At 55.6% G+C, this 19,943-nt stretch overlaps 3 protein-coding genes across 7 annotated transcripts; 1 reads left to right on the top strand and 2 right to left on the bottom strand.

Moving 5' to 3' along the window:
* Positions 1–947: 947 nt before the first annotated feature.
* Positions 948–2,667, bottom strand: Spem1 (spermatid maturation 1). The gene has a single exon (XM_041665654.1). The coding sequence runs from the start codon at positions 1,793–1,795 to the stop codon at positions 1,145–1,147; it is 651 nt and encodes a 216-aa protein (XP_041521588.1). The 5' UTR covers positions 1,796–2,667; the 3' UTR covers positions 948–1,144.
* A 502-nt stretch (positions 2,668–3,169) lies between these two features.
* Nlgn2 (neuroligin 2) lies at positions 3,170–18,149 on the bottom strand. 3 transcript variants are annotated; one of them, XM_041664468.1, is made up of 9 exons: positions 17,281–18,148; positions 15,139–15,332; positions 14,230–14,927; positions 10,608–10,658; positions 8,469–8,618; positions 8,135–8,320; positions 7,842–8,034; positions 6,917–7,513; positions 3,170–6,027 (listed from the first exon to the last, which is right to left on the bottom strand). In XM_041664468.1, the coding sequence occupies exons 3-9, from the start codon at positions 14,684–14,686 to the stop codon at positions 5,151–5,153; spliced, it is 2,511 nt and encodes an 836-aa protein (XP_041520402.1). In that variant the 5' UTR covers positions 14,687–14,927; positions 15,139–15,332; positions 17,281–18,148; the 3' UTR covers positions 3,170–5,150. The 3 variants fall into 3 exon arrangements, with proteins under 3 accessions (XP_041520402.1, XP_041520401.1, XP_041520403.1); XM_041664467.1 differs by lacking the exon at positions 15,139–15,332; XM_041664469.1 differs by lacking the exons at positions 10,608–10,658; positions 15,139–15,332 and having other exon boundaries at positions 17,281–18,149.
* A 555-nt stretch (positions 18,150–18,704) lies between these two features.
* On the top strand, positions 18,705–19,858 carry Tmem256 (transmembrane protein 256). 3 transcript variants are annotated; one of them, XM_041665501.1, is made up of 4 exons: positions 18,705–18,801; positions 19,143–19,174; positions 19,445–19,525; positions 19,622–19,858. In XM_041665501.1, exons 1-4 carry the CDS (start codon positions 18,720–18,722, stop codon positions 19,763–19,765), a joined length of 339 nt encoding a protein of 112 aa, XP_041521435.1. In that variant the 5' UTR covers positions 18,705–18,719; the 3' UTR covers positions 19,766–19,858. The 3 variants fall into 3 exon arrangements, with proteins under 3 accessions (XP_041521435.1, XP_041521434.1, XP_041521436.1); XM_041665500.1 differs by having other exon boundaries at positions 18,749–18,877; positions 19,622–19,855; XM_041665502.1 differs by having other exon boundaries at positions 18,763–18,826.
* The last annotated feature ends 85 nt before the right edge of the window (positions 19,859–19,943 follow it).

Genomic DNA, 19,943 nt, shown 5'->3' with positions numbered 1-19,943 from the left:
CTACACCTGGGTATGTAAACCTGTCTAGTTTTTTTTTTAATTTATTTATTTATTAAAGATTTCTGTCTCCTCCCCGCCACCGCCTCCCATTTCCCTCCCCCTTCTTGGACTTCCCACAGGTCAGGGAACCCTGATTGCCCTTCGAGCTGATGAGGGAGGTAAACCTGTCTAGTTTTGAACTTGCAGTTATCCTCCTGCCTCAGCCTCCTGAGAACCGGGATTACAGCCTTGTGCTATCACTGAACTTCAGTAGCTCCAGTTGGATGCAAACAGAAAAACAGGGTGACTCACAGAAAATATGCTCCCATTCCAGGATGTCCATCCCCTCCAGCCTGGGCTCGCATGGTTTCTTGCTCCCAAGATTGTGTCCACATGCATAGGAGAATCTCAGCCATCTGGGAGCAGGGCAGGGTTCATTTTCTCTTTGGTCCAGTGGATGGAATATTCAGAAGTGGTCACATGGTAAAATGTAGGCTGATTCATTTGCAATGGGAATTTATCCATCAGCAGGAATGGGGAAGGTGGGATAGAAAACCCTAAGTATCTGTGGCCACAAGCAGGTTTCTTGGTGACTTGAGCCCCCATCTTTACTTGTGACATGGAGAGGCATAAAACCACAGAAGGCTAAGAGATGAGATGGTGTCTCTTGAGAGTATCCCTGTCATTTTACCCCCTGCTTCTAAATCTATTCTCAAGGGTTGCAGGATCTTCAGGTTCTGCCTGGGAGGTTGTAAGAACCTAGAAACCCTCCCTTGCCCAAGGAAACTAGAGCATTGGAGGGACCCCTGCTTCTGCTGGATCTGTAGCCTAAACCTGGGCTCCCTAGACCTCAGCTAGGGCCATGGGATCTGAGGCCTTTCCTCTAGTTCAGAACTGCCTTTGGATCTGGCTGGATTTGGTGGCTTCTCTGGGCACTAAAGAAAACAGGGCAGAGGCCAGTTGGGAGCCTTGGCGTCAAGAAGGCCCTTGAGAAGGGCTCAGGTCAGGGCCTATGAAGGCAAGAAGTTGAGAAGGGTTCCCAGGGCTCTTTAGGCTATTTCAAGGGAGGTCATTCTCTTAGCAACCAGGGATTCTGAGCACTGTGAAGACCCGCTCCTCAGACCACCATAAACCACCTCTTCTCTCCTTTTTATTTTCCCCCCAGTCATCTTCCCTTCAGGGAACGATACACCCAATCCTGGCTTGTCCCCTCAGCTGTGCTGGACCCAGAAACCAAGGGGTAACAATGAGACAAAGCCTCCACCTCCCGGGTCAGTTCTCGGAGCCGGCGCCTCACATCTCGGGCATCATACACTATTCGGCCCGAAGAATGGCGCTGGGGTATCTCAGGGATGTTCGCTGGACCCAGGAAGGGTTGTGAGGGAGGCTGACATTGTCCTTGTTCACCCTCGGCACCTGTCCCCAGCCCCACCCCATTGTTTTTATGGCTCAGTGCCTCTGGGTTGGGAGGTGGGGGGTTCACAGTATACACATAGGCCTCTAGGCCCTGCTCTGATTGCATCTCTCTTTTGAGAGGCCTTCCCTCTACTGGTGCCTGGAAGCGGATGGTCTGGGGAGACTGCTCTAGACCATCCTGAGTCCAAGGATCCCAGATCTCCTGCACGGGTTGGAAACCTTCCCAGTCCTTAGGACCATCCCAGTGGTGGGAGCAGATTTCCTGGTGCTGATGCAGAGGCTTCTCATCGTCAGCGTCAGGGACCCAAGGTGCTGGGCGGCGGGCGCGGCGAGATGGAGAGGCCCTACGGCGGTGACGACGAGTTGGTGGCGGGGTCACTGTCATTTTCACAGGGTCCATAGTACATCGAAGATGGACTTCAGAGCAGGGCTGCTTCCTTGAGGGCTGGGTCTGCCTCCCAGGTGAGGATAATTTAGTAGTTTCTGTGAATTGGGGAAAGGTGAGGCTGTTGGAGAGGCTGGCTTCTACAGGGAGGGAGGGTGGGGCTTTGAGAGAGAAGCCGCCCTTCAGTCATAAGAAGCCACTGAGGGTCAGGTGGGAGAGAAGCCTGGTTTCTGCTGCTCAGAGGCCCCAAACCCAGCTGTCCTTACCTTTCTCACAAATGATATGGAACATTTGGTGTAGGATGATGCGAAGACGGCCCCAGAGCTAGGTATAGGAGGACATGGTGACCACGAGTAGATTCTTGTAACCAGGCCTGCCTCCCATCCACCCCCATTCACACCCTCCACCCCTGACCAGGGTCACCAGGTTGATGCCGATGTTGATACAGATGATGAGACCCAGCAGCAGGAGGATGGAATTTCCCATGTCCTGGCAGTTGTTGGTGTTGGGGTTTTGATATGAGGCCCACTCAGGCCGCGGCCTCTCAGCCATGGCCATGGCGGTCCCTAGGGCCACCAGGGCCCTTAGGACCCCAATCTACTAACCCTAGTGCCCACTGGCCTGCCAGCCTGACCCTGAGAGTGACCGGGTCACAATGATGCTGAGGCTTTCCCTCACAATGTGCCAAGATGCTACTCAAGGCGCTAGGCCCAGCGCTGGCTCTCCGACCTTAGCCCAGGCCTTGGCAGGGCAAACAGTTTCTTGCATGCCTTGCTGGCTCTCCAGTCCATTAGCATCTGCTCTCCTCAGCTCCTGTTCCTGCTAAGGTGACACCAGGCTCTTAGACCCCACCGACAGCTTCTGTTCCTGGCCTCCACAGAGCCAGGAGTGACCTGAAATCCGGATCCTCCTGTCTCTTCCTCTCAAATACTGGGATCACAGTGCGCACCAAGTCTAGCATCTTTTTTTTTTTTTTTTTTTTTTTTGCTTTTTGAGGCAGAGTTTCTCTGTAGTTTGGGAGCCTGTCCTGGAACTTTGCTCTGTAGACCAGGCTGGCCTTGAACTCAGAGATCCGCCTGCCTAGGCCCCCAAGTCCTGGGATTAAAGGTGTGCGCCACCACCACCACTGCATGTAGTTAAGGCTGGTCAGTTTGTGGTACTCTACAGCAGCCTCCTGGATGCTACAATGCAGGTGTCTAGCTATTTGCCCATCCTGCTCCTTACCTTAGCCATCCAATCCAGTCATTATGGCAACCTCTCTTGCTATTTCCCCTCAGATCTTGAGTTTCCTGAAAAAGGTTGAGTACTTCTTCCCAGCACCTAACATGACAGACACAACCAGGGCTGGGTACCCTCTCCAGCACCTTCTAATGTCACAGCAGACACACCAACAGTTAAACTTTTATATTTACAATATTCTCTTCATCTTTTGCCAGGTTTAAAAATGTGTACAGAGCCGCAAAGGGTTGGGGTGGGGACATGGGATTGTTTGGGAAGGGGCTGGGCATTGGAGTCCGTGGCTGTATCATGGGGTCCCCCAGCCCCCTCCCCACACCCCAGCTCTGGGGCGTCCGCTTACAGGGCTCAGGGCCCAGGTTGATAGCATTTGGAAGGCATGGCTGTTCCAAGAATTGCTAGACCAGGCAGGGAAAGGGCCAGAAAAGAACTACATTTCCATGGGCGGAAGTGGGGAAAAGGGCAGGGGACTCAAGACCAAGGATTCTGGGTGTCAGTGGAAGACAGCACCCTACCCCTATACAAGTTTGGCACTAACATCCCACGGAAAGCCACACAATACAAGAGGATTCAGTCACACCTCACCCGTGTCCCTTAAACCTTTCCTGCCGTTCTTTTCCCCAGAGGTACAAATCTAAAGACCTCTGGGCAGCTGCCTCCCACATCTCCTTTTGAAATACTCCTGCTGGTTTCTGCCCAAGCCCTGTCCCCCACGGCCCCCTCCATCTGTTCCTCGGTACAGCTGACCTCATTCTCCCCAACCTGTCCATGTAACCCTTTTCCCTGTCTCTCCCCCCCCCCCCCCTTCTACTGCTCCTTTCCTTCAACTCAGCCAATCAGGAAGGGGAGGCAGGTCAAAGAAGGTGAAGAGAGAAGGCTGGTCTGACCCTGAGATGGGGAGAGCATCGAAGAAGGAGCCAGCGATGGAGAAGGAGAAAGGCAGTTAAGGAGAAATGACATAGGGATGAGACATGGGGCAGGGGGGCTTAGCTGACACCTGTCCCTGGCATTTCCCTTCCCTGGACTAGGACTTAGGGGATTCTTGGCACATTTTGAGTCTCCTAACCCCCCTACCCAGTTTGGCACGGATGAGCAATGATCTCAAGGACTGAGGGAAAGCTGTCCTCAGGCCCCATGAGGTCAAACATGCATGGCTTCTTGTGTGACATGTGCCATGCCCCCCACATCCTCCCACCTCAGCGTCTCCTGCCAGGTTTGTACTCCCCCTGCCCCCGTGGCTTCTGTCACCTTGAAGTCTTTCCCCACCTGCTATGTCAGGAGGAACTGTGTGCTAGGCCTGAGGTGTGGGGGGATGCAGGGAAGAGCTGGGGAGGGCAGTAACCCTCTGCCTGGGAAACACACATCCACATGCAAGAACATGTTTCCATTCAGTGAAATGTGTCCTGGACCACGGAAGGCAAGCTTCCAGACAGTGCTGGGATGCGCAGATCTCCCTTCCCTCTAGCAGGAAATCTGTGTTGTCTATGGAAAGCGAGGGCCTCCAAGGAGAACGTGCTTCGCCTGACGTGTGCCGTGGGGGAGAAACATGCTTTTCAGGGGTGGATGGGGAGTGGGGTCCAGGGGGCCTGTGATTTCCTTGCTGCTCCCCAGGTACCACCCTGTATTGTCTGGTGGCCAAGGGTCACTGTATGTGAACACATCACTTCCAGGGTCTCCAGGGAGTGGGACGGGGAGAAGGCAAAGGCATGAGGGAACAGGATTCTGGGGTACAAATCCCCGCAGAAATTCTTCGAGGGGGCCAACATGTGTCCAGGGTGGCAAAAACAAAAACCCTCACCCTGCACATGGGAAAACACCCCCTCATGAGGAGAGCACACCTCCACGTGGGAAAAAAAAAAAAAAGACTTCCACATTTCCACACACCGAAGACTGGTGTCCCATCGGAGGGCAAAAATAGCCCCAGGTGTTCAAAGGCCCAGGTCCAGAGAAGAGAATGGGCTTCTCTGCATGGGAGAAACTCGCATCGCCGTGAGGAATCCCATGTCCACCTTAGCGCTGCTCCATGACGTTTGACAAATCCACAGGGGAAGAGCCCGGTGCCAAGTCCTCCTCCCTGCCTTCAAGTGGCCTGGGCTGGGGAGGGTTAGGGAGGTAGCCCTCCCCAAGCCGCCCCCTATACCCGAGTGGTGGAGTGGGGATGGGGTAGCGTGTTGTTGTGGCTGGTAGCAGTAGGAGGAGGTGGTGGGAAGGGCCCAAAGGGATGGAGGGAAGGAGGTGGGGGTGGGGGTGGGGGCCCCAGGCCACTGGGCAGCAGGGTCAGGGCCCCAGGGGCCAAGAGAGGCACATCGTCCGGTGCCCGGCGCAAAGCCAGGGTATAGTCGGGTGGACAGGCAGGGCGCAGGGCTTCAGCAGGGTCCGCCCCAACACCACCACCCCGCTTCAGCTGCAGTGACACCAGCTCCTCCTCTGGGGGTAGCTCTCGGCCAGCAGAGGGAAGCAGGGGACCCCCACCAGGCACACCTGAGCCTGAGCCTCCCGGTGGGCTAAGCCGCCTGCACCGAAGCTCCTGTCGCCGGTCCCGCTTGTAGTAGAGGGCGGCAAAGGCAAGGATGTTGAGGAAAAGGAGGGAAGCTCCCACGGCCACAGTGACGCTCAACTCCGTGGAATAGTCCCTCGAGTCACCAGGGAAGCGGTCATAGGCCCGTGGGCCCGGGTCAATATCAGACTCAGGTGGCAGAGTGGCAGGTGGGGGAGGCCGGCGTGTGCCGGAAGTGCCAGGGCCAGGTGTGCGAGGCGGCCAGCGTGTGGCATAGGGAGGCAGGCGAGTGGTGGTGGTGAAAAGCTCCGTGTGAAGGTTGTGCAGGTGAGGCACGAGCTCCAGCCAGAAGGCCACCTTGTTGGCGCGGTAGTTGTCGCGCACGCGTGGTTTCAAGCCGATGTGCAGGTACTGCTTTTCCTTGCTGTTGAACTTGCTCCACACCACCTCTTCAAAGCGGTTGGGCTTGGTGTGGATGAACTTGGTGTCCTGTGGCACAGGCTGGTTGGGGTCACTGTGGGCACAGGAGGGCAAGGAAAGGAGTGAGGGTGGGGCTCCTGAGGAGGGTGGAGCAGCAGGAGTGGGGAGAAGTCAGAGATTCAGAGATTCAGAGAGCTAGAAAAGGCTTGGATGTGATGGTACAGGCCTGCAATCCCAGCACTTGAGGGAAAGATTCAAGGCTTGGCCTGGGTTAAAGAGTGAGGATTTGTTTGTTTGTGTTTGTTTTTCGATTTAGTTTCTCTGTAGCTTTTGGAACCTGTCCTGGAACTAGCTCTGTAGACCAGGCTGGCCTCGAACTCACAAAGATCTGCCTGCCTCTGCCTCCCAAGTGCTGGGATTAAAGGCGTGCGCCACCACCACCTGGCTGTAAATGGTGGGATCTTACCAGAGATAGATTGATGGGGAGAGGAGAGAGGAGACACAGACAGACAGACAGACTGAGCGGGGAGAGGAAAGAAAAGACACACACACTCACACACGGGGCGGGGCGGGGGAGAAACAGGCAGACAAACCAAAACTTACGAAGACAGACCACAGAGACAGAGATGAAGTTAGAAGAGTGATCCAGTGACACAAGCTGAGACCAAGGGACAGAAATGGAGACAAAGACACGTGAGAGACAGCCAGGGACAGGAAGACAGTGCTGGTGAGAGCAGCCAAGACACAAAAGCCAAGGAGGGCAAAGAGACAGAGACACAGTGACAGACAGACCAAGGCGGTCGGACAGCGGTCACAACAGAGCCACCTAGAAAGTTCACCCTCAGAAAAGACAGGAATCTTTCCAACACCAGTGACTCCGACTCTCAGGGCCCAAACACAAGTGTTGGGAGAGCCAGGGAAGGCAAGGGGACCTCAGCCTACGGGGTGCCCCGCCCAGCCCCCCTAGGCCCTCGGGCCCTCACCCGGTCTTGGCGAAGTTGGTCCAGTAGGTCATGACCACTGCGCTGAGCATGACGTCATTCTTGGAGAAGTTGCAGGGGAAGAGATCAGTGGCGCCCACCATGGGCACACCAAAGACGTAGGGGAGCTCATCCCCATGTGCGGCATCAGCCCACTCTGGCCGGCCTTCAGCCTGGCAGTGGTGGTAAAAGGTGTAAAAGTAGACAGGGGATTGGTAGTCGGCATGCAGCTTGGCAGTGGCCACAGCTGGGGCTACCCACTGATGGTCAGTAAAGAGTGCCAGCAGGGTCTTCCGCCGCATCTCGCCATTGTCCCGGTCAGCCCAGTCCGTATACATGAACTTAATGGTCTCTCGAAGCACGTCCTTGCCCTCTGGGTACCCGTACAAGTTGTCCACAAAGTTGGAGACGGTGAAGTCAAAGGCGCTGGCAGACACGCCATCCTCACTCTCTGCAGAGTCCTCCACGAACTTGAGGCCCTCTCCCTGGTTGACACCGATGAGCATGTCATAGTTGAGGAATTCTCCTTGCTGCATGAGGATCTCGGGGTCATCAGGGACTACGTCGCCGTCCACCACAGGCCCAAAGGCAATGTGGTAGCTGGGGAGAAGGGGGCAAGGTCTCATCATCCAGTTGCTGGCCTCTCTGGACCCATGGCCTCCTAAGCCACCCCTTTGCCTAGAAGACCCTTCTCCATGACTGGAAGACTCCTAGAGTTCTTCAGGGCATTTTGGCTTCCCTGAACACCCACTGAAAGCCTTTGGTGAAACCCTGTGTTTGATCTATGGAATGAGGTGACCTTCACTTAAGGTACAGCCACTAGGAGGGCCTGAAGCCCCTTCTCCTTTCCCAGTAACCTCTCACCACACCTCCTTAGAATCAGCTAGCAATGTAAAGAACTGGACCCAGCCACCTCCCATCCCCATACCGGGCAGGCTGTACATCCTGGTCCACTAGCTCTCGGGAAGACTTCCGGCGTAGACATTCCACAGCCTCGGTGCTGTCCTCCCGGTCACAGCCCACTTTGGCTGCCAGCAGCCGCGTGTACTTGAGCGGCTGATAGTTGACAGACCAGCTGGAAATGGCGGTGCCACTCTGAGCTATGGCCTTCTGGAACAGTCCTGGTGGGACAGGCAGACCTCAGGCTAGGCTGTCACAGCCAAAAGGAGAGACTCGGTAGGGACCGGGGGAAGGGAAGGCAGGCGAGGAGGTTGCTGGTACCTTCTGAATGGTGGGAGAGGATCAGCAGGTTGACACAGGAGGCCCCCGCACCAGACCCAAAGATGGTGATGCGCTCAGGGTCGCCTCCAAAGTGGGCAATGTTTTCACTGAGCCAGCGCAGGGCCTGGATCTGGTCCAGGAGCCCATAGTTGCCTTTTGCAGCCTGGTCACCAGTGCTGAGAAAACCTAGGGGTGAAGAAGGGGGCTCCCTGGAGGCGTCACAGCGTCCTTGCCCCCCTGTAGGGAGCTTGATTTGCTCTAAGTCTATAAGGCTGTACATGGGAGGATCAGGCCCACCAGGACTGCCCCCCACGAACTGGCTGCCCACCCTCACCGAGCACCCCAAGACGGTAGTTGAGCGTGGCTACGATGACATTGCCATAGGCAGCCAGGACTGAGCCGTCGAACATGTTCCCAGTGCCTTCCATGTAGGAACCGCCATGCAGAAACAGCATCACTGGTTTCTTCCCAGAATCCCGGATATCTGCGTGGGAAGGGGATGGCAGGTGGGCCAGAAGATCGGGGACAAGGACACAGTCAGACCAGAAGTAGCACTTCGAGCTCCCAGGCCTTCTGAGGACCAGCCTGGAGCTCAGGGGACTTCTCACTACCATCCCTGGCGGGGGGGCAAGACCGGATTCCCCTCCCTCCCTCCCCAGCTAACTCTAGAGGAAGGTCCCTCTTCATCATTGGCCAGCATGACTCCAAACACTTCAAACGTTGGGCACACTTTCCAAGAAGCCCAACAGAGGCTAAGGGTAGGAAGGGGCTTCTCCTGAAGCCAAGGACCCCTCCACACACACAGCAAAACTCCTTCCTGCTCCTGGGAAGAGCGAACTAAGGCTGGGACTAGGCTGGCGGTGCTCAGAGGGTCCTGGCATCTCCTCAGACTCAGGCTTGGGCCTCAGCTCCACATGGCACCCTAGTCTGTGGGTGAGGGGTGCCAGGCCCTAGGGTCCCTGGGGGCTTGGTCTCCTCCCCGCCCTAATTCCTTTCTAGGTCACCTCCCCAGTTACCATGGCAACCCCCAGCCTAATTACTGTGGCAGGAGGAGGCAGTGTGGGAAAGAGCCTGCTTAATGAAGTCAGAGTAAAGCTGACTGTTGGACTCCCCACCCTCCGAACTGGCCTTTCCTGCCCGGAAGCCCTCTTGCCATCCTCTAAAGGAATCTTCTACACAGCTGCCACGTGCAGGAGGCCAGGAGGCTCTGGACTGGACTAAGAAATGAAAATTCCTAGAGAGGGTGTGGGAGTCTGGGACGGCCTGTCAGGGCCCTCAAGACTACAACCTGCTTCCCCGCTGCTACCCTGATTTCAGTCCCCAGGCTGGGGTCAACTCCAGCTCTCCTCGAACTCGGCATGCTTGGTGGGTTCCAGCTCAGCGGCAGAGCTCTTGTTTAACTCCTGCCCATGGGAGCCAGGTGTGGGCCCCTCCAGCTGGTAGCCAGCACCTGTGCCAACACCCTCGCCCTGCCAGAAGGTCAACCTGCAAGTCATAGGACATGCCCTTTCCAACTCTGCAGGCTGGCTTTCTGCTTCTGCTCGGAGACTGTCTCTGGACTTCTTGAGCCAGAGTTCTCTGTGCTCACCCACAAGATCCTGCTATTACTTCCAGCCCTCACTCTCAGGTGACAATGTCCTTCCTTCCAGGGTCCTGTCCTAAATGTCTTCATTCTCTCCCCCCCTCCCCGCAAGCCCTCTCCCAGTGTGGGGGGAGGGAGTTAGATGGGAAGGAGCAGGAAGAGGGGCGGGGCAACAAGAATTCAAAACCACCAACAAAAACCAGGAGCAAGAAAGAAGAAAGAAAAAAACAACAAAAAAAGCAAGAAGCTCTTGGGGCAGATTCAACAAGAAAAGAAAAAACAAAAAGCTCCATTTGGGAAAAAAAGAAAAAAGAAAAAAATTCTTTGCATTATTTCAAAATTTTGTGGTGAAACTTTAAGATATTGGGCCCTGTTTTTAAAAATTTCCAAATTCTTTGATTTGCTTCAGATGCTTACACTTTTAAAGTCTGACAGGCTTTTGGTTAGAAATCGTAGCAGGCTTCTGATGTTTTGATTAAAGTCATTAATTTGTCAAATTTTTCAAATATTATTTTGCTGCAAATTAAAGCTTTTTTTTTTTTTCAAATGGTGCAGTCCACATGTTGCAGAGCAGTCCAGATTTCTTTCAAACTCTCAACATTTTGTCCAATTTTTTTTCCTGGCAATCCAATTGCTTTTCATTTTCCACCTCACTTTCACCAGGGCTAGCTTGTCTCCAAGGTTAACTAGTGGGTCTAACATTGTTCACATTTTGTTTGAAGTTTTCATAATTCTTTTTTCCAATTTTTAAAATTTTTTCTTTTCTTTTTCATTTTTAGTCGGGAGAACGACTGAGGGGCCTCGGGGGCTACAGGGACATTTAGTTAGGGGCAGGGCCATCAACGTCCTCTTCAAAGCAACCACATGCATCAGCGGGATTTTTAAATCTACCTGTGTCTGGCGGATTGAGCGTCGCCTCGTCACGTTTTTTTGTGAGCGGACCTAAGACCGGGAACACAAAACAGAGAAAAAAGGACAATTTTGTGGGGAAAGATGGGGTCAGGGGAGGTGGTAGATGGGGAGGGGGGGAGAGAGAGCAGAAAAGGGGAGGGTGGGGAGAGGCAGAAAAAATAAGCCAAAAAAAGCAAAATTTGTTTGCAAGAAAAAGAAATCAAGAAAAGAGAAAAACGTTTCTATAACCCAATTTCCCCTCCCCAGAAAAAGTCATGCCCCAAAGAAAAGGTGGGTCTGGGGGTGGGAGCCTGAGTGGGCTGAGGCTGTCTTGAGACACAGGGCTGAACTGGAAGGGATTTGGCTTTTTGGTGTGTTTGCTACTTGCTGGAAATGAAATCGTGTTAGGGATGGGGTGGAGGGGGCTTAGGGACACCAAGGCTGGCTTGGCACCAAGGCCATCTTTCACGCAGGCTCCTTGCAGGGCCAGCCACGTACTACGGGCTGCCCACTTCGGGCTGTAAGAAGAGGCTGCGCTCAAAGGACCCTGCTTCTCTGCGCTGTTCTAGAGGTCAGAAGGTGGGATGGGCTAGGGGCCGACCATTCTGTGGTTCCTTGCCTCCAGAAGCCCTCTGCTGCCAGCTGAAGGGCTATGGTAGGTCAGCTAGGGCTGCCCACCTGCCCACCTGCCCAGCCTCACCCGCCAGCATCTCTTTTCCATCCATACTCACGGGCCTGGCTTCTCGTCCCGTCCCAGTTCCCCCATGTGGGCAAAGCAGGGAAAGGGGTCATCAGGTCTTGCCCTCCACTCCAGCTTACCCCTCCACACTCCCACCAACCTCACCCCTGGCCCCGGCCTCTTCTCCTCCCCACCAAATTGTGATTTTCCCATAGGATCACCAGCCCCGCCCTAGGTCCACTGCTAAAGAGCCCTCCTCCCACTTGGGGTATTCCTTCTGCCAACAGCATATAGGAAACAGTGCCTTGGGCTAGTCTGACACATAAAGTAGGTGTTGTCCCGGGAGACAGAGTGGTCCTAATAGCCCAGAGCCTCACATCAGACTGCTTCTGGATTGGGGGATTGGTGGGGGGAGTACTGGATCTCTGACGGGTCTCAGGAAGTTCCCCGGGCTCAAGGAGGGACGGGCCAACAAGGTTCAAGCTAGCACTAACTGACAAGATAATGCACTTGGAAACAGGGCCTCTGTTGTGAGAAGATATGGATAGGGATGAAGTCAGCAGGTATTCATGACCATGAGACTGTGGGGTGTGTGTGTGTGTGTGTGTGCGCGCGCGCGCGTTCGAACCACTTCCTCCTAGAGCAGGTGTGAAGATTCAGTGAGATCACCTGAATGTGCCAGGCCCCAATCAGGTCTGCAATATGCAACGGTTAAAAATACAGAAGGTGTGGGAATGAGCGGTATGGAGGCAGGGCAGAGACAGTTTGTATGGCGATGGAGTGGCTAGTCCAGCGGTGAGGAGCGTTAGGGGTTTCATACAGGAGGGAGACATGTGTGGATCACCTATGTGAAAGTGTGGGCGTTACTGGCCATGGTGGCTCATGCCTGGAAACTCAGCACTCAGGGAGGGTAAAGCAAGATACCAAAAGTTCAAGGCCAGCCTGGACTTCATAGTGAGTTCTAGGCCAGGCTAGGTCACAGAGTGAGACCCTTTCTCAAAAAGAACCACTTGCATGCACACACGCATGGCAGTGGAGAGTCACAAAAGAACCACTTGCATGCACACACGCATGGCAGTGGAGAGTCACAAAAGAACCACTTGCATGCACACACGCATGGCAGTGAAGAGTCACAAAAGAACCACTTGCACATGTGTGCACACACACGTGGCAAGGGAGCATCAATGAATAGAATAGGTGAGAGGGCGTCTATGGGAGACATTAGGGTGAAGGACTCAGAAGTGGAAAGATGCTGGGATAGGTGGTCTGTGGAAGGGCAGACAAATCTTGTGGACAGATTGTTAGAAGTCATGGTTTTACAGGGGAGAAGCAGTTAGCTAGTATGCAGGGCTGGGACGAACTGCAGTAGTTGGTCCATATGAGAGATACTAGTGTGGACATGGGCAGGTTAAAGTCTACGTGTCATTCTGTGATTGGCACAGGGGAATCTTGGTGCAAGCTGGAAGCTGTTAGTACTGAACCTTTCAGAAGAGTGAACTCCAGGGAGGAAATGGAGTAAGCCAAGTGCTGAGGTTGCTGATGACGTGGCGTGGGGCGCCTGTCCACACCTGCCAACAACGTCTGTGTGCAGGGTTATGTGGTATAGAGTGCACACGTGGCCATTACCAGCGCGCACAATTTGCATCCATGGACACTGGAGTCTATGAGAGTAACGGGAACACCACTTTAGGGAAGCAGTGGGCATGTGCACTCTGTGAAGGGGTTGAGAGCTATAAAATTGGAACACAGGGCTGGAGAGATGGCTCAGTTGTTAAGAGCACTGGTTGCTCTTCCAGAGGACCCCGGTTCAAATCCCAGCACCCACATGGCAGCTCACAACTGTTTTCAAGGACCTCATGCAGACAGAATGCCAATGTACATAAAATTAAATAAAATCTTTAAAAAAAGAGACTGGAATACACGGTCATCTGGGCAAATGGTCTTTTAGCAGTCGAGACTCAGTGACTGCATAACTTTAGTACACAGTGCGGAGCTATGGGGCTCTTTAGGGGCTCCTGGTTGCCAGGCCTGTGTGTAAAGTTACTGGAAACAGTAGACGGAGGAAGCATGCAGCAGTCTGCTCTGTGGAGGTGTTAGAATGTTTTGGAGTGGGGAGATTGTATGTCAGAAGGGTAATGCGGGGGCTGTTTGTGATGCTGCCCCCCCCCTTGTAGCTGGGATCTGTTGCAGACAGTAGAAGAGGTTCTGATTAATCTCGGTGAGTGGAGAGTTACAGGGGAGCAAGCTCTGTCATGCAGTGAACAGGAACTCATTCACAAGAATAGCATCCCAACCCCAAGGAAAACATCCTGATGGGTTACTGTGCTGTGAGCGGAAGCTTCCCTGACCCTTCAGGGTTGTGTAGGGATTTCTGGATAGAGGACAGAAATCTCCCATAAGGAGTCACCGAGTACCACTGACAAGGGCACTCAACTCAGGTAAAAGACTGTGAGGTGCCATATGATAGAAGTCAGAGCAGGTGGGCCTGAGAATGGGGACTCTAAGTGGTATGTCTGGAACTAAACTGTGGATATAGCTAAGTGGGAGGAAGGCAGGAGATAGCGGCAAAGCTGGAGTGGCTGAGCCGGCCATGGAGACATCCATCACCTGTGAACACCAGCCACCAACATCAAGAGTAAGTATCTGTGTGCCCCTTTGAGGAGAGGATGGGTGGGTGAGCCTGTCCTAATGCCAGCTAGCCTTCCTTCTAGGGCACCAAGAGTTTGTGCTGTGGAAGAGGCTACTTATAGGGTGCTCCTAGGGCTGCCTGATAAGCAGACACCCTTACCTGGGAGGATGTGCAGTGGCTTGTAGGGACACACTGCCCCTTGCTGCCCATCAAGGCACAGCTTAGGGGCAGGAGTCGGTCCTGTGCTTGAGGGTCTGCGTGTGCGTTTGTGGGCTGTGTCCACAGGGTGCCCGGCCTTGTGCCCGTGCCCTTACCGTCCTCAGTGGGCACGTAGAGGTTGAGGTACAGGCAGTCCTCGCTCTGGTTCTGCACGTAGGTGGCAGCCGCCTCCAAGTTGTCGGTGAACCACACAGGCAGCATGATGGCCGGCAGGGCCCCGTGCAGGTTCTGCGGGCAGGCGGGCGGCAGGGTGGTGGCGTTGCGCACGCCGGGCCACGAGGCCGGTGCCTCAGGCGGCTGGAAGCGGCGGGCGCCCAAGGGCGGCGTGGCGTAGGGCACGCCCAAGAACTGCACGACCGGACCCAGGATCTCGTTGTTGAGCTCGCGCCGCACACCGCGCACTCGCCCGTAGGCTGTGTTCACCACCGGGAAGCGCTCCTCCCCGAGGCTGCCGAGGCCCAGGCCTGGGCCGCCTGGGGCGCCGCCGCCGGGACCCCCTCCTCCCCGTTGAGCCCCAGCCAGCCCCACCAGACACAACGCCAGGAGCCACATGCTGATTGGGGGACCCCCCCTCCCTCCCCTGATCCCCCCCCTCGGAGAGAGAGAGAAGGGGGGGAGAGGGAGGGAGGCCCCCCTCGCCCCAGGAGGGAGGAGGGGGCGGGGAAAGGAAGGAGGAGGGGGACGGGTAGGGACCTGGGTTAGAAGGGACAGAAGAGGAGTCTATTTCTCTCCATGGAGGGGGTAAGGGGTGGGGAAGGGGAAGAAGGTAGAAGAAGGTGCAGGCAGGCCCGACCTGCCCGGTGACGGGAGAGGACAGGGGACCCGCATAGGGTATGCAAGATACAGACAGACAAACAGACAGAAAAATACAGAGAGGTGGAGAAGGGAAGGGAAATTGGATGGGGAGGACAGAAAGGATGGGGAAACAAGAGACAAGTGGTTAGTGGCCTGCATTTCAGATCAAGCTGCCCCTTTCTTCCACCCACAGACCCCCTGACACCTACCCCCTTCCCCCAACTGTCCTCTTCCCCTCCGCAGAGAACCAAGTTTGGGGTGGAGTCAGATATGGTAAATAAATGTTCAGGGCAGGGTCCGAGGAGGGAGCTTCAGCTTCCCAGATTCAGAGAGCCCCTTTCCTGCCTCTATCCCTCCCAGGCAGGCTCCCCCTAGGGACTCAGGCGTCCCAGTCCCCACTTCCCTGGGAGACAATGAGACAGACAAGGAAGAGAAAATAAAAATACCAAGTCATTAATTAGCAGGAAGTGGCGGGTTTGTTTATACGTGTTAATTACTCCTGAGCTGTAATTTCATGGTGCTGAACCCCCACCCCAGGCCAGACGCTGGGCCTTCTTGAACTACAAACCCCAGTGCTTTCTGTCCCCATCATTCCCTAAAGACCTGTGTACTTGGAAAGCCCTTTCTCCCCAGGCCCTTCCATGTCTTCCCTTAAAAGTTGGGGTGCCCAAAGCCAGGGGTTAAAGTGAGGAGGGGATGCTGAAGGGGCAAATCCAGGGACAGATGCATGATCCTGCAGCCGGTTGCTGGGCGACAGGATGCTGCCCCGCAATGTTACCTCGGCAACGGGCTGCAGCTTTAACCCTGGAGGGGGGTGGTCTAGAGGAAGAGGGGAAGGGGCTTGCTTGGTTGAAGGGTCCATTCAGGCCATGAGAGGGAGGGCAGAGGCATGAGCCACAATGCTAATCAAGCCAATCTTAGCAGAGAGGAAGTATATATTAGGGGAAGGGTAGTCTAGAACAGAGAATCCTAAAAGAGATGCCCTCCCATCCCACTTAGCCAATCAGAGCCTAACCCTACTGTCCAGGTCTCTGGCAGGTGAGGGGACAGGAGCTGTGCTGAGGTGGGCTTCTCAGATAAGCCTACTGGCTTCCCCCTCCCATCATCTCTACAGCCTTAGACCCCATCTGGGGTTGCTCTGCTCTGCATCTTGACCTCAGGTTTCTTCTCATCCCGTCCATTCTATTAGCCCTGGGCCCTCCCCTTCCCCTTGCCAGCCTGGATGCTCAAGGCTGCAGGGGCAGGACCACGGAAGAGGTAGAAGGGGCAGACACCCAGGTGATTTCAGCAAGCCCCCCCCCTTTAGCACCCCCCCCCCCCCCAGTCTCCAGGGCTGTTTGCTGACGCTGGGTTTTTCAGAGCCAGGCGCCAGCCCGCGGGTGGCTCTCTGCAGGTGTCAATTTATTCTAGAGATGGGGACACAGGAGTCCTCACCACTCACACCCAGTCATGCCCTCCCCCTTTTCAGGCCCTTTTAGGCTTCTGTTCTCCCATCACCTGAAGGGGGTTTGGAGTGGACTCCCCCCCACCCCATCTTCTCTTCCTATGCCAGGCTGGGCCTTGCTGTCCCTCCTCCCTCTTACCAACATGGCCTGCCTCAGTCACCTCTTTCCCTTAAGGTACTTTGGGCCCCTTGCCTCCTCTCCTTCAACTACCTTTTCTCTCTTCCCTCCCACTAGAGCCCTCCCACCATCTTTCTCCTCTGCACAGGGTCCCTCAGAGCATCTTTTCTAGGCTTAACCGGCTTGCTCCAGCTCTTGCCTTCAGTCTCTCACCTCTCGGTCTTTTCTCATTTCTGTCTCCTTGGTGTTTCTCATCGCTCTCTCCCCCAAATACCTTCTCTGATTTTCTCCCTCAAGTGCGCTCTCTCTCTCTCTCTCTCTCTCTCTCTCTCCCTCTCCTTTCTCTATTTCTCTCTCCCCCATTTTCTCTCTCCATCTCTGTTTGCTACATCTTGCTCCCCCTCCTCCGGATCCCTCTGCTTTGCTCTTCCATTCCAGCCCAGGCCTGACTCCCCCAACCGAGGAGAGTTGAGGGACGGGGGCTCAGGCCGCAGCCCCCCCCCCCCTTCCTGCAGTGGGGAAAATGGCTTGGCCGGGAATGGGAGAAGGAGGGGGAGGGGGAGATGGGAACACACGGGGTCTGTGGGCCCATTCAAAGGATCATTCATGGACTGGAGAGAGGCAGAGACAAAGAGACCAAGACGCAGAGACACGGCGAGAGCATCCTTAGGCGGAGACACGCAGACAGAGCAGGCTGGGGGAAACCAGGCGCAGGGAGGAATATGGGAGGAGGAAGACCCCAACGGACCACCGCGCAGCCCCTTCCACCCAGCCTGGCTTAGCTCCTACCTGGATCAGCCCTGGGGCCGTGGTGTCTCCATCCAGGGCTCCGAGTCGGGGGCTGACGGGCTTCAGAAGGGGGGCGGCGGCCTCTGAGCCCCCGCGGCCCCGCAGGCCCAGCCCCCGCCTGCAGCGCCTCACCCGGCGGGGGAGGGGGATCGCCCCAGCCCCGGGGGGCGGGGCCGGGATCCAGTCGATCCCCAGGAAAAGGAAAGCTAGGGTATAGGGTCAGAGAGAGCTCAAGAACAGGGAACCCCGCAGTGGGGAAGGTTGAGCCAGGAGGGAGCAACGGGACAGGGATAGATTGAAGATCCACTGGCTCTCTGGGCCGGCTTCGAGGGACCAGGAGGCGGTACAGGCGGAAGATCCTAAGGGATCGAGCGCTGGAGGAGGAGTCCACAGCAATCCCCAGGGGCCCGGGGCCCCGGAGCGCAGAATCCGCGGTGCAGGGGCAGGGATCCAGCCGGAATCCTCGGGGAGGGGGAGGGATCTAGTCGATCCCGAGGGCGGGCGGGAGAGGGAGATCCGGGGAGTCAGAAGAGGGCGGGGGCCGAGTCCGGAGCCTCGAGGCAGAGGTCGGTGTGGCTCCTAGGAAGGAAGGCAAGGGCTGGGGGAGGCTTTGGGGGAATGCTCAGTATCCAGGAGGCCCGGATTCCTGGCTCTGCGCGCCAGGGCCCGCCCGCCCCGCGTCCATCCCAGCCCGAGAGTGATGATCCGCCGGCGGAGCAGCCGCAGCAGCCCCGCGCGTCACCGCGCGGCCGCCTCCCCCGCCCCCTGCCGAGAGAGCGGCGCACACCCCTCGCTCGCACCCGCCTGCCCACCCGCCCTCTAGAGTGTGGGGGGATTGAAGACAGTGAAGCGGGTGGGAGTGGACAGACGGACGGATGGACGTAGCGGGCTGGGGCAGGGTGAAGACATTCTCCCCGGATCTCCCACCCTCGGGGCTTTCCGGGTCTAGGGGGGGGGGGGAGAAAAATCTGAAATATAGAGGGAAGGGCATCACACAAGAAGGCGGGGCCTCCAGGCACAGAGGAGGGGCCATCCGTGAAGTGGGAGGTGTTTAATGGCAATAGGTGGTGCTTAGAAATCCGTGGAGCCGCCCCTTTTGAGGAATGGGTCTGGTTTGAAGCTGAACGGGAGGAGCCTGAGGGAAAAGGGGCGGAACTTTGTGTGGGGACCGATATCTTTGCAAATTAGCTGTAGGTGTGGGGTTGGGGTGTCGAAGGGGCGATCAACTTGGAAAGTGGGCCAATCCGTGACGCAAATCCCTTAGTCCCGCCCACAACCTCGCCTCCCACTGCTTCGCTCCTCTGCTCCTAATTGGTTCTAGTTTCTCCGCCCGCCAGACGTCTTCTCCACTCAGCACAAGTTTTACAAAGGCATATATAGGAGGAACCGGGACACTAAATGAACACAACCCTGATTGGGCACCTTTGGACCTTATTTGCATGGGCAAGCTGGATTGGCTGACTTCTTGGGTGGCCAGGGCGGTGTTGGTTCCGCGCGTGACCACCCACAGCTATGGCCGTGGTAGGGGCTGCTTTCCGCCGCCTAGGTGCCTTGTCCGGAGCTGGGGCCTTGGGTTTGGCCACCTACGGGGCACACGGTCAGGGGACGTGGGATGCAACTGGGCTGGGGGCGATCGTTGGGGTCTGGTGCGGGAAGGAACCTATAGGAAACGCTCTGTCTCTTATGGAGTAGAGATCCTTTGGAGTCCAGTTTTTTAGTGGGACCAAAAGCTACTCGACACCTGTTTCCACCAATCGGAAGCTTTCGGGAATGCCCTGTTTCGCCAGTGTCTGCGTGGGTTCCCTGGGGACTGGGACGGTCGAGACTAAAACCCATCTGATAACTTTTGCTTCTCTCCACAGGCGCCCAATTTCCGGATGCCTACGGGAAGGAGGTGAAGTAACAGCATTGGGGATCCCGGACTACAGGCGCAATATCTGGGCGTTTTTAAAGTGGGGGGGGGGGGGGTAGGGATGTTGAAAGTAGAGGGTGAGGAGATGAATGGGAGGGGCTGCAAGCCTGTGGCTTGGGGATCTGGGGGAGCAGTAAACTGGGACTTGAAGTGCAGAGAGTGGACTTTGGTCCTGTGTGGCACTTCAGGTTCCTGGGCTTCTGTATTGCTTAGAAAAAAAAAATCTCTCTCTTTTCTTTTTTTCCCTTGCAGCTCTTTGACAAGGCCAACAAGCACCACTTTTTGCACAGCCTGGCCCTGTTAGGGGTGCCCTATTGCAGAAAACCCCTCTGGGTAATCAGCCCTTTGCCTAATTCTGACCAAACCCCATTCATTCTCTCATAGGGCTTTGTTCTTAAAACACTGTATTCTGTTTTCCATTTCTCTCAGGCAGGATTACTGCTAGCTTCTGGGACTACCTTATTCTGTACCAGCTTTTACTACCAGGCTCTGAGTGGAGACACTAGCATCCAGACTGCCGGTCCTGTCGGAGGGAGCCTGCTGATCTTGGGCTGGCTTGCCTTGGCTTTGTGAGGTCTCCTGTTTAGTTGTCCTGTCCTGGACTTTCTGTGTAACTGGGGGGGGGGGGGGGGAGGTAAAGAAGAAATGAAAAGAAAATGGCAATAAAAAAATAAAGAACTTTGGCATCTTCATTCATCTAACCCTAGCAAGGAAGGGTAGAGAGTCAACCCTTGAATTCCTTGCATTTCTC

The sequence above is a fragment of the Microtus oregoni genome, unplaced genomic scaffold (assembly GCF_018167655.1).
Source record: "Microtus oregoni isolate MIOR12 unplaced genomic scaffold, Mior012 000015F_ref0000493, whole genome shotgun sequence".
NCBI lineage: Eukaryota > Metazoa > Chordata > Mammalia > Rodentia > Cricetidae > Microtus > Microtus oregoni.
This window is presented reverse-complemented; position numbering and strand designations above follow the sequence as displayed.

What these genes read in the sequence shown, in the direction of transcription:
- Tmem256 (XM_041665500.1), top strand. Translation starts at nt 18,793, where the DNA reads ATGGCCGTGGTAGGGGCTGCTTTCCGCCGCCTAGGTGCCTTGTCCGGA. An exon ending in GGCCACCTACGGGGCACACG is followed by an intron (nt 18,878 to 19,142) that starts GTCAGGGGACGT and finishes TTCTCTCCACAG; the next exon opens with GCGCCCAATTTCCGGATGCC. An exon ending in ATTGCAGAAAACCCCTCTGG is followed by an intron (nt 19,526 to 19,621) that starts GTAATCAGCCCT and finishes CATTTCTCTCAG; the next exon opens with GCAGGATTACTGCTAGCTTC.
- Nlgn2 (XM_041664468.1), bottom strand. Translation starts at nt 14,686, where the DNA reads ATGTGGCTCCTGGCGTTGTGTCTGGTGGGGCTGGCTGGGGCTCAACGG. An exon ending in CTACGTGCCCACTGAGGACG is followed by an intron (nt 10,659 to 14,229) that starts GTAAGGGCACGG and finishes TCCCGGTCTTAG; the next exon opens with GTCCGCTCACAAAAAAACGT. An exon ending in CAGGATGTACAGCCTGCCCG is followed by an intron (nt 7,514 to 7,841) that starts GTATGGGGATGG and finishes CCTTCTCCCCAG; the next exon opens with CTACCACATTGCCTTTGGGC.
- Spem1 (XM_041665654.1), bottom strand. Translation starts at nt 1,795, where the DNA reads ATGGACCCTGTGAAAATGACAGTGACCCCGCCACCAACTCGTCGTCAC.